We start from the raw sequence: 12,964 nt of genomic DNA, 5'->3' as shown, positions 1-12,964 counted from the left end.
GGATCATTTGTGGTTTTCCTGTTCTAGATCTCCAGGCTTTCCTGGGGGATCTCCTCAGGAAAATTGTAAACCTCCAGGATCGCCATAATTAGACTGGTGTCCGATGGTCCTGTGGAGGACATGCCATTAATGGGAGGTTTCTGACAGCAGTTCCAGCAAAGGCTCTGCCACCCGAAACTGGTGCTCTGCCAAACTCTAAATGAGGCCATCAACCTGGACTAAGCCCATTAAGGGGTTGTCTTATGATGTCACTCTTGATCTTGGCCCCCAGTCCACATCTCCATTATTAAAACACTTATCTAGATTTCTGCCTTCAATATTACTAGTCAGAGAGAGCTCAGGAAGAAACTGGAGAGACTGTGACAACTAATTTCCTTCCCTTCAATAAAACCCTATAAACCTTCACTACCTTGTACCCCTCTGATGAGCAGCAGTCAGTTCATCTCCGGCTCGCTCTCATAATTCCCTTTCCCAAGGGAGGGTTCTTTAGTTCGTTCCTTGCGTGGTTCCTTGTTCCCACTGAGGCACTCTTATATTCTTTGTCATTTTCTGAGCTCGCCCATCTTTCTCCACCAGGAAGAAGGGGGAGCAGATGCCTCCTCCACACAACTCTAGGCAGCATCTGATTTATCTCCAAAAGAATGTTCTGCCTCCTACTAGTACGCATGTGACATACATGTGTATTCCATGCCCCTCAATGTATTTCATGTAGGGTAACACATCCTTTTTCCCCAGAAGGGTTAGGCTGGCAAGTCTTTGACTGAACTCCAATGACGCATGAGCTCCACCCTTTTCGAAGTCCATGGGATATTCTTAAATTGCTACTCCAGGGCAGTGAGCAAATCTCTCAAGGTTCTCTGCCCTTCATAAAAGTCAGGGGCCTCCAGTTGTGATGGCATAGTCTCTGCTTGTAAATTCACTTTTCCATGATTTCTGCAGTTGTTACCCTGTGCATATCACAGAGGCCTCATCATATGCAGTGGGAGAGGACTCCTGTAAAACACCTCATATCTCAGGTCCCTCTTGATAAGTCAGCATTTGTCCTCTTGCCAAGATCCCAGCACTACCTGTGCAACACAGGATATACACTCCAGTGGTTTGTTGTTCTGGTCAGTATCCTCACTTCTCCCTCCTTCCCACAGTCCTTCAAGGTCACTGAATAATAAGCCTGAGGTCCCTGCTTTTCACTTGTATATATAGCAGGCATGTGGCATCACCATTTTGCTGCTACCACCTCAGTGTTCAATTAGGGCAGGCAGTGTCTGGGTTTAGTTCCTTTTGAAACCTGTTATTGAAAGTCACATGTTAACCTGAGCCTCTATCAGTTGCTTCATTATACTGGCACGAGCAATCTTCCGCTGCCTCTGGTCATTCAACTCAGAGCCTGGAATTTGTGCCCCGACCAGAACTCCACAGCAGTGCAGCTTTCTGAGAATTTGGATAGCCCTGCCCCTCTAAAGAACAATGTAGTCCAGAAATGTGTTTTTTTTTTAAGTTAACTGTCACTCATAAATACATATTTTACTAATTGCAATCAGGCTGTCGTCTTCTGATACCTTGTTATTTATCTGATGAAAGAAATATGGGAGGAAAAACATGCAAGATTGTTTCATTGTATTGTAAAAATACATATGCAGGTGAGAATTGTTTTAATAATTAAGTAAACATGTGATAAGTTAACATAACCAAGCCTCGAAGTGACATAACTGAGCCTCAGACTGCTTGCATAGACATGCACTTTGCAATTATGAAAATAAATTCTGTTTTATTCTTCACATTTACAAGGCCTACTGGAGTACTTTTCCATTAACATAAAACAGTCAACATGTGATTCATTATCTGACTTGTGCTTCGAAGGAAGGCATGACTGGGATGTTCTGCAGTGTTGCAATAATCAAGACTGTTGCTGCCTGCAGCCACAGCTGTTTATTATTCATTTTAATTGGTCTATTTTTCAGTCATACAATGCCATTTCCCTTTTATGTACGGTAAAGGGAATAACTATATATTAATAATGTGGGTAGTCCATAGTGTAGCCTGCTTTACTTTACTGCACTGTTGATTGGTTTAGGTCATGTTACTTGATTAGCCCAGCCCAGCCCTATGGTGCCACTTCATACCACGCTGAGAGCGTGGTTTTCTACTCCTGTGAACCTATACATTGCCTTTTCTGGGATGTGTGCCAGACCTTTTGTTAGTTCCTTCGAAGACAGACTCCATGGCAGCCTGTTTATTTATTTAGACTTGGAATTTTCCTTGCTTTCATCCTGGACAGTCCCTATGTCGGATTGTCATTTAACCTCATACTTAGAAATGTTGCCCCCTTTATAAAGGTAGACTGTCAATTGGCTTTACTCTTAGATTTTTCTCTTCACATATGAATTATATTGATGCTGATTTAAACGGGCTATCTTTTTGCTTTCTGTATTTATTTATTTTGAATAAACCTTTATGGTTTTCACTTTGAATACTTTCTTGTGAAGGTTTTCTTTATTTGCCTTGGGCCCCCGTCCTTTGGGAGTCACACTGCTTGATCTCGCATATCAGCCCTTATAAACTTGTAAACTTGTAAACTTGGGGATTTATAGAGCGCAGTTGTTGCCCGAAGGCGTCCAAGCGCTAGGATAACCGTGACCTACAGAGAGCAGGGAAGGGGAAACAAAAAGACAACGGTTTAGCAGGCAGATGTGAAAAGGTGGGTCTTCAGTTGCTTGCGAAACATAGTTTCTGGGTGGCTCTAAGATGAAGTGGTAGAGCATTCCAGGCCTTAGCTGCGTTGTACATGATTATAAAATGTGGTCCTGGAAAGTGCCAACACAAGACAACCTATTACAAAAGGCAGTGAAATGTGGGGTAGAATTAAGTCAAAGTCATTCAATTGAAGGGGCTGTGAATTAATGAATGAAGAAAGGGCCTACACGGCCTTGAAATGATGGAGCAGCAGTTGCCCCCCTCTCTGGTGCTGATGTGGCACTACAGATTCTTTAAAATAATCATTATTTGTTCTCCCATTCTGGGTGGTGACTTCGAGTTGGCCGCAAAATTGTAGGGCAATATGCAGGAAGTGAGATACATAGCCAACATTTGAATCCACACAGAAAAAATGTGTTAAAGGTTGTGTGGTACTGCACTGTTTCTGCTTTTTTGTGCTTATTTACCACCATCAGTTTTTAGGTGGTAATTTCCATATATATATTTCTGTGTTATCCAAGCACGTTTCTAATATTTCTGAGTGAACATGCTGCTGTGAACACTTCAGTTCCCATCTTCTTACATCTCCTTTCCGGAAAATATATAAAATAAGATAAGGTTTTTTGGATTAACGACTGGAGATTGCCTGTGTTCTTTCCTCTGATGCTCACTGCCATTTTCCTGTGATCTACAGGTGCAGAAGATGACATGGTGATACTTCTCTTCCCAGAGAGCCCCTTCGCCTGGTGTGCCGTTTGCCAACCATTCAGGAGGCCTCGGCTTGGCCCTTGAGTTACCAGCCTGCTGCTTGCCCTAAGAACCTGTTCCTCTAATTCATGAGCCAGCAGGATGCAGTCGCCGTCCTCTCGGAGCGCCTGCTTGTAGCTGCCTACAAAGGCCACTCGGATAATGTGGTGCAACTTATCAACAAGGGAGCCAAGGTAGCAGTCACCAAGGTAACGTGAGAAACATCTTTTACCAGAGGCCTGGGAACTGGTGCAACTTTTAAATCATTGTGTACGACAATCTTTTCCTTACCGAAACCCATGCATTGAAAGCTTCCAGTGTGCTAAATTGTGAAACAAAAACACGGTGGCAGATAAGCTTTGGAGTCTGATATTTTTTAAAGTGTCCCCGCTAGGTCAAATCCTTTAGCGGCAGACTGTTGTAGTTTTTGCATTCAGATGTGAAGGAAATGGTACGGTTCTTTTTTCTCAGCACCTAGGCAACTATTTCGTAAAATACCGAATGTATCGAAATGCTCAGTTCCAGGATTGAAACTGAAGATGCTCTCTCTGAAGGCAGGAGTCGGGTAGACATCTCATGTAAGTTAACTGGTTCCAGGTTTTTTGAGAATGGTAAGTTATAGGTCCCTCAAAAGAGCGCCTCACCAGCAGCATCCTCTCTGGTCAGCCCACTCCCTCTAGTTGCCAAGTCATTCATACAGTCACTCACCATGACATCATAAACATGGCCAAGAAGAATGTGGGAGGAGAGTAGGGAAGGCATTACAAAAACAGCAGAGTACAACACGTAGCGTTATCTTTATAGTTTATTGTTTGTCACCTTTATATACGTGGAACAATATGTCGCAGAATATACAAAAGACCATCTGGGCGAGCCACTCACTCCTGACAAGGAATAACTTGAGATGTTAAAAATAGCATTAGTACCTACTGACAGGGAGAACAGAACTTGAATGAAGCAATGTTTTTTAAGGATTCACTTTGTGGACAAACTCAGAAGTCAAAATAAACATTGATGGCTATAAAATGCTGCTGGATAGGAAATATATACAGCTGCATCCTGTAGATCTCGGGAGGGACAAACAAGCATCTGCCTGAGTAATGTGGAGGGAACAAAAGAGTACCTACAACACCTAGTTTATTTTCCCACCCAGTGCACATTCCTGATCCTCTTGTAATCCTTCCCTGTCTTTCCCTATCCTCTTGCCCACTAGCATGGATCCAGTTGTTTTGTCCCTCTCAGAGTATTTGCGGGGCATCAAGGAGTGTAAACAATCATCCCCAATTTCGTACCCTTAAATACATTTGGTGGAATTTTGAGGACACCATATTATTTTTTCTAAAAGATTTATTTTCTGATGTACTTTAATATTTTTCTATAAAAAAACAAGAGAAAAGTAGTTGAAGAAAAACTACACAGAACCACCACTCGTCACAATGGAGACCAATAACCTGATCTGCAGAGTACCCCGGGGATCGTCTCGCAGTCTGACCCTGTTCAACGTCTACACGAAATTGCTCGACAACATCATCCGATCTCAAGGCATCACATCATCTCCTATGCGGACAACCCCCAACTCATCCTCAACCTGACAGACAAGACAACCGCCACTAGAACCCACTTCACCAACAGCATGACCATGGTAGGGAAGTGGATGAGAGCCAACTGCTTGAAGCACCAACAAGACATAAATACTGGTCTTCGGAAACAAAGACCTCCACATGGGACGCCACCTGGTGGCCCGTAGAATTAGGGCCAACACCCAACGACCACACAAGGAATCTGGGGATCACCTGGATGACAGGCACAACATTTTGGCACAAGTCAATGTAGTGAGTGCAACCTGCTTCCCCAACTTTGGTATGCTACGAAAGATCTTAAAATGGCTGCCACATCACTCCAGACGGACTGTCACACAAGCACTCATCACAACCAGAATTGACTATGGCAAAGCCCTCTGTGCTGGAACCTGCAAGCACCTTCTACAAAGACTTCAGACCATTCAGAATGCGTCGCAAGTGTTGTACTCAACCTCCTACACTGCACCCACATTTCACCCCATTTCAGAGAACTCCACTGGCTCCCCATTCACAAACAGTTAATTCAGACTCCTCTCGCACCCATACAAATCTTTGCAGAACACTGGACTAGCATACGTGAAGAGCCGCATACAATTTCTCAAGCCCTCAAGGCACCTACTCTCAGCCTAACGCCCACTCGCAAACCCTCCTCTCACCGACACCCGCCACTTTAATAATAAAAGCAGGAGGTTTCTCGTTCTCATAAATTACACCCAAATCATGGAACGACCTCCACAACACATCAAAGCCTCCTCTTTGCTTCTTGGGTTCCGCAAGAGGCTGAAGACCTGGCTCTTTGAATAAGGCTGTGTGGACCACACTCTTACACACCTGCTCAAGCTCAAGCCTGGATACCCTCATGGCTGATTAGTGCGCTATTGCAAAATTACATAACATAATATAACCCTAAGAAGAGAATGTTGAATGTTTTACCATGCCATTTTGCCTTACGTTGACTCTTAGATCTTGGCATCAAAGGACCAATTTTGGCTCTTTTCAGCTATGTCTTAGCATGACGTTGGCACACCCCCATTCTCTTTTACACAATGTTTTCTACTTTCAACAGTGTGCCTTTTCACCCTCTTGCAGTTTATTATCAATACCCCCATGCTGAGTGTCAATGCTCATTTTCAGACTGTAAGTAGGCATGCTACATCGTGACGGAGGGCTCGGTTGGTAAAGTGTAGTTTTTGTTGTGAGCCTGTGGGGGAAGGAGTTTGGTGCTGTGTGGGTGATCAGAGAATTGCAATTTTCTGGTGTAGGAATACAGCGCTTAGTGGAGTAACCAATGAAGAAGTATGAGAGACAGATGCACTACTTATGAATGTATTTAGCTGCAGGTCCCTTATTATGAGGTGGTCTTGTATTTTGGTGAAGAGTATTAGTCTAGCAGCTGGTGGCCTCAGGCATTGGGTTCATGCCTGTCCCCAAAACAAGCAGTCTGTAACCTTGGAATAACGATCGACAATAAGCTTTCCATGAAAAACCATGTCAATCTTGTGCTGGGAACCCGTTACGGGATCTTGCGAAGCTGCGGAAGATCTTTAACTGGCTACCTATTGAAACCAGGAAGCCATTGGTCCAGGGCCTAATCGTCAGCCGTATGGATTACGGGAATGCCTTATTAGCCTGCTTAATTGAAGACCTCTTTTCCAAACTGCATAATTTTCAGAATACTGCAGCCAGATTGATTCTAAATCTACCTAGATCCCCCCCAGTCCCTAGTCCGAGGTTTCTTCACTGGTTTCCAGTTAGAAAAAGAGGTCATTTTAAAATCCTGTGCCTAACTCATAGAAGTATCTATGGCACTGGGCCTGGTAATTTAGCGAAAAAACTCAAATGATATCAGCCAGAAAGAACATTAAGGTCCAGTTCAAAATCTCTTCTTACCCCATTACAAGTCCGCACCATACGAAATGGGGGTCGATCTTTTTCTTTTCTCGCCCCCATCTCTGGAACAAGCTGCCGTTTCACCTTCTGTCTATCACGGAAAACCAGCGTTTCCGCAAAGAATTGAAAACATGGCTGTTTGACCAGAAATAACAGAACTGGATATGACCCGTAGTCTCTGGAATCTCCGCAAGCGCCACAAGACATATCGGTGACATGTGCACTATATAAGATTCTCTGACTTGACTTGTATTTTCAGTGTTCTTAGATTACACACAACAGTAGATAGGTAAGCCACTCTGGGGCCTTGGAAGCTGGCGGAAATTAACTGGCAAAGAAAAGGCTGGTACCAAGATCTGCCTGAATGGTTTGTGTTACGGTCATCCTTAAACAGATTGTGACTCAGGTGGCTGTGTAAAGTTTGACCACAATATGTTAATTTCGGAACATGCAGGAGCAGACTAGGTGGAGCATGCCCAGGCTAAGCATTGTGTGGAAGATCTCTTCATTCATTGATGGTCTGTTTTGGAATTGATTGGTTTACTGAGGGGAATGGAAATATGGTTTTGTAAGGGATAAGCAAGGTATAAGCAGTCCTTTTGAATGTTCTTTACTGGAGAACACTGTACTGGTGGTGGCGAGTTTGACCACCTTAGGGCGGTGTGCATTGTAGTGATCAGGCCATAATTCAATACTTACAACAGGGCCCAATGAGCTAGGGTTTATCTCCAGAATAGCCAGGTGTTGGCTTCCTTCCTGAATGTTAGACGTTCTTACACATTTTATATCTTGGCTGGCAAGCAGTTCTGTTGTTTTGCTACTTATACAGAGAACGGGGATCCCCAGTGGTCATTTTTTTGTAGGGAAATATGCTGATCGGAGTTGCTAATATTGATTGTGGTGTCCTGTTTTGCGAGTATTGTTTACATTCAATTTGGAGGTGTTACGGGCCTTTTCCTTTCGAGTGGCTTTGTGAACTGATGCAGTATGCCTTGAATGCAGAGCATCTGTATTGAGGAGGCAGAGTAGCGTTGGAGGACTGGTGTCATACACTCCCTTGGGTGTAGGTGAAGTAGCAATCTTACTCTGGTGTTCTGAATCCTGTGTAATTTGCATATTGGTAAACAAGAGGAACCATAGTACAAACTATTCGCATAATCAGCTTTTGCCATTACAATTGTGAGAAAGGCATGTACGTTCTGCAGGGCCACTAGGTAACTAATGGAAGATGCATCTCATCGTTCTCATTGTATGGAAGACGCACCTTGTGAGTTTATTTACATGTGAAATCGGGATACGGCTGACTCCATGGTAACTTCAAAGTTTTTATGCCTCTTTATGGTGGGATGTCAAGTTCTTTCAGCCACGTTTTTGTGGGCAGGTGTTTGTGCCATTGTCCAAAGGTCATGATTTCTGTGTTTTTTAACAACTTTATTTAAAGTCTCTCACCCCTCCTTTCTGGGAGAGGGATTCACCATAAGTAACACGTTGAATATTATACATAACTCATCGTCAGTAGGTTACATCCAGTATCATTAAATGTGCATCAACCTTATGTCAGCTAATCACCTCAGCAGGAGGAACCAATACAGTGTCTTTCGCTCCCTCCAAATCCCTTGTGAATTTTCATTGATCCACCCCCACTATTGCCTGTTCCTCTGTGACATGGACCAGTTTGGTCCATGTCACCTACTGTTCTCCTATCTTTTTTGACATAGTTGTGAAAGGGACTCTCAAAAAGGCAGTTAGTCATTCCATTGCATGTATATTCCATATTTTAGTCCGCCACATACCAGTGTCAGTGGGGTGGGGTTTCTCCAGTGTCATGCCACCATGAGACGAGCTGCTAGCAGCATTGAGGTAAATAATCTGATCGTGAACGGAGAGAGGGGGGCTATTCCCTCATTGTCCACAATGCCCAGCAGGGCTTTTAGCAGCTGCATGGGGGAGGGTTATATATTTGTGATGTCCTGAATGACCTGAACACTTGGACCCAGAACTGTTGTGTCTGTGGGCAATTCCACCACATATGTAAGCATGTGCCCGGTGCGTTAGTCATTGCTTTGAGGCGAACGGGTGTTGTGTACCAACGCATTATGATTTTGAAGGCATTTGCTCTATGCTGCAGACAGATCGAAGGGTGTGTGGAATTCCTCCATATTAGGATCCAGTCACATTCTGTCAACTCTAGGCCTATGTCCCCAGCCTACTTTGTTGTGAATGGGAGTTGTGTCACTGTGGTGTTCCTTTCTAGTGCTTTGCAGAGGCGAGACAGCATTTTTGTTGTGTTGCCCTCTGAGAACATGTCTTTGACCTTTGTGGTGTCTCGTGCACTGTGTGCGCACTTTTCTGTCGTTCAGGCACAGTGCAGGAGTTGTGTGATGCAATATAAATCTTTGGGGCCCAACAAAGTCATCAGCGCACTGGTCTCTTATTTTGGCAACCCCTGCCACATATAATTGTCCTAGGCACAGTATGTCTCTGTCACCCCAGGATCGCTAGTGTTTATCTGTCAGCCCTGGAGGAAAGCCCAGATTCCCCATCACTGGGGTTAAGGGGTAGGTTATTGACGCTTTTGTCTTCTGAGGTTCAGTCCCGTATTGGAGGTTACCCTTGTCTACCATCTCAAAGTTAGTGTGGAGCTTCTGGTTCACAGAGGCGGAAGCTGCATTTCTGCTCCATCTGACACCACAGTTTGTCTGCGTCTGAAGAACACCAAAGCCGGAGAAATCTGAGTGCTAACATGTAGCAATCTATATCTCAGACCCCTAGTCCACTCTCTTCTGGGCTTCGGATCAAGAGAGATCGGGCCACTTATGACTCTTTACCATACCATATAAATGCTCACTTCTTCCGGGTGAGTTGCTTCACTGTGTCTGGGGAGACCCACACAGGGAAGAAGAAAAAAAGATAAATCAACTGGGGCAAAAAGTTAATCTTCACACAGTTTATTCTGCCCACCCAGAAGTTCTCAAGCCTGCCCCATCTATACAGGTATTTGAACAGCATGTCCAAGAGAGTAGGAACATTTCTTGTGGTCTATATTTTGTTGCCTCCATCTTGGAAGCCCTGTTATCTTTCCCACTCCCGTAGATTTCTAACAGTTAATTTGGAATTGGGCCACCTGCTGGAAATGTTCCATCTCTGTCAGGAGTGCTGGAAGCGACCTGGCAGGTTGGTCAGAGTGCAGAGGATGTCATCAGCGAAGAGCCCTAGCTTTACTTGTTCTCTTTTGTTCATCTGCTTAACCATCAGCCAGTGTTACAAGGGTTCCATGGTGAGTGAAAAAATCAAGGGCAAAAGCGGACACCCTTCTTGCATACCCCGAGTTAGGGCTATAAGGTTCATAGAGGCAGGAGTGTATCCGGAGTTTAGTTGATGGCCTGGTGTAGTTAGCTAATATGAATGTTTTCATTTGTGGCCCTAGGGGTGTCTTGTCCAGTGTTTTTGTTAGGAACGACCAATCCATGCAGTCTAAGGATCCTCCGCGTCCAGAAAGAGAAGGAGGACATGCATGTCCATTGTTTTTGCCTGTCCCAACCTTGTTGAGGGCTAGTCGTACATTGCACTCAGTATGTCTATTTCTGACGTAGCTCATCTGGTACAGGGATACCGGTCCCAGCCACACCTCCTTTAGCCGGTGCTCTAGGATTTTTTCCAAAATCTTTACATCCTGTTCAATGTGCGAACAGGCAGTATGAGACACACAGCTGCGGGTCTCTCTTTGGTTTTATTATCAACGTGAGAATCGATTCCATCATTGTGGGAGTGTCTTCCCTGGTGTCTAAAAAAGAGTTTCACACTTCCAACAAGTGAGGTACTAACAGCCCAGCGAAAGCCATTGGGTCAAGACCAGGTAGGGAAATCATTGTCAGATAGTCGTCATGTGTATGAGGAGAGTGATGTTTGCTACTATAGAGGTCAGTATAGTATAGGGTGAAAGTCTCCAGGATTCCCCGATTGGTCTTCTGGGGAGTGCCCTAAGGGTACAGCACCAAGTGTATATGATTTTTTCAGTCTGTGCGCTCGCATTTTATAGGCCAACAGGCAGATTGCCTTGTCCCCCTCTCATAGTACATCTATTTGGTCTTGAGTAATTTATGGACGGCATCCTTGGTCAGGACAGCCTCCAGCTCCCTTCTGGCCCTTCGCAAGGTTCTCATTGTGCCCTAACTAGGCTTGATTTTCTGATCTGTATTTCTAGTATTGCTATTTCCTCCTCCAGCTACATACGTGAGCCTCCAGAACGTAGCGGTGTGGTTGATAAATTCTCGTCATAATACTTCTTTAGCAGCAGCCCAGACAGTTGCCAAGCTTAGCTACTCAGACTTATTTTCATTAAAGTAGTTCTCTATAGCCTCCCTTGCATTATCACTGAGGACTGGGTCTCAGAATGCTATCTTTTTCCTTTTCCATGCCTATATGATAGTTATCTGGGGGTCACGCATATCGATATGGACACCGGTGCATGATCAGGCAGTACCTATTGCTGTGGAGCTTATCCAAGGGTATATCGATGGGGAGACAAAGATATAGTCGATTCTAGAGTATCTCCGATGAACATGGGAGTAGTATGTGTAATCTCTCTCGCTTGTATGTTGGTTACGCCAGACATCCATCAGCTTCAGGTAATCTAGGTCCTGAGGCAAGGAGGAAGGAGGTGTCAGCAGTTGTCATGTATAGTGTGATATATCCATATTGGGCTCCAACGCTACATTTAAATCCCCTCTGACCATTAACTTGTTCCCGGAGTGTTGAGTAGTATAGGGAAACAGCCAAGCAAAGAATGAATCCTTTTGTTCATTGGGGCCATAAACGGAGGCTTTGCCACCGTCCTTTTCCCCAATTGTCCCATTTATCATTACCAACCTTACGTTGCAGTCTTTACGAAGCAAACACAGTTGTGATGGGCATTCCCATCCCACCAGAATCACTCCTCCTTTTGTCTTGGTCGTGGCAGTAAAGAGAAATTGTTGGCCGAAGTACAGTGAGGCACATCATTTAGTACCTGCAGCCAGTAGATGGGTCTCTTGCAAGAGGGTCACGTCTACCCTCTTCGTATGGAGTCAGTGCAATACTGACTTTCTCTTAACTGGGAAGTTCAGCTCTTGTAGATCTAGATGTGCTTTCGTCAGTGTCTAAAGAGCACTTGCGTCATCGTGATTGGTGGGTGTATCCACGTCAAATCACCACATTTCTTACTACCATGGGAGTGACGCCGACGCGGTCATCCAATACTGTCTTATTTTGAACCACTAGATGTGAATCCGACCCTAGGAGAATATGTAACAAAAATAAAGATGTAAAACTCAGTCTTCCATGCTTCCATGCGTATACTGTTTGCAAGGAAGGCCTATTTTTTTATGTAAATAACAGGGACCCCCTGAATATGAGGAAATAGAGTATAACTCCTAGGACAGGGTATAACACAGTGCAATAATAACTTCCTAGGCAATTGACATTTTTAGTAAAATGATATCTGGGACGTGTCCAAATAGTATAGCCAAAACAGTATTTAAAAATTTCACATTAGTGTTTATTGTTAATATGATCAGTAATTAAAAAGGCAATTCAACAGTGCATTTGTACATAATGTAAACATTCAATGTAATAATATTCATCAAACAACAATTAAAAATAAAAACAAATCAGTGGCCATATGATTATCTTCTGTACTTGAATGTTTACATTATGTACAAATGCACTGCTGAATTGCCTTTTTAATTACTGATCTTTTCTTTGATTCTGTGAGAATTATATTAACAATAAACACTAATGTGAAATTTTTAAATACTGTTTTGGCTATACTATTTGGACACGTCCCAGATATCATTTTACTAAAAATGTCAATTGCCTAGGAAGTTATTATTGCACTGTGCAAGGAAGGCCTAACCAAACACACAAAAGAACATATATCACTCTGTCGCCTGCGGTGGAGTCAGCTCCGTTGAACCTGTTGAAAGTTCCACCTCAGCATTGACTCGGCAGGGGTTTGGTAGGTCCAATAACTCTATAATATCTATTGTTTTCCTCTTGAGAGTTTGAGCATTCAAACG

General features: G+C 43.8%; 1 protein-coding gene across 7 annotated transcripts in view; it reads left to right on the top strand.

Moving 5' to 3' along the window:
• Window positions 1–12,964, top strand: part of ANKRD6 (ankyrin repeat domain 6) — a 725,774-nt gene that overhangs the window by 434,980 nt on the left and 277,830 nt on the right. For 6 of the 7 annotated variants that reach the window (XM_085611161.1, XM_085611160.1, XM_085611166.1 and 3 more), the window contains one exon: window positions 3,386–3,647. In XM_085611161.1, coding sequence (XP_085467287.1) covers window positions 3,528–3,647 — 120 coding nt within the window. In that variant the 5' untranslated portion in view covers window positions 3,386–3,527. Of the gene's footprint in view, window positions 1–3,385; window positions 3,648–12,964 lie in introns of those variants that run through there. The other variant, XM_085611165.1, reaches the window with a different exon arrangement.

Source organism: Triturus cristatus, chromosome 6, assembly GCF_964204655.1.
Source record: "Triturus cristatus chromosome 6, aTriCri1.1, whole genome shotgun sequence".
NCBI classification, from domain to species: Eukaryota; Metazoa; Chordata; class Amphibia; order Caudata; family Salamandridae; genus Triturus; species Triturus cristatus.
Note: the sequence above shows the minus strand (reverse complement) of the source record. Positions and strands in the feature narration are given on the sequence as shown.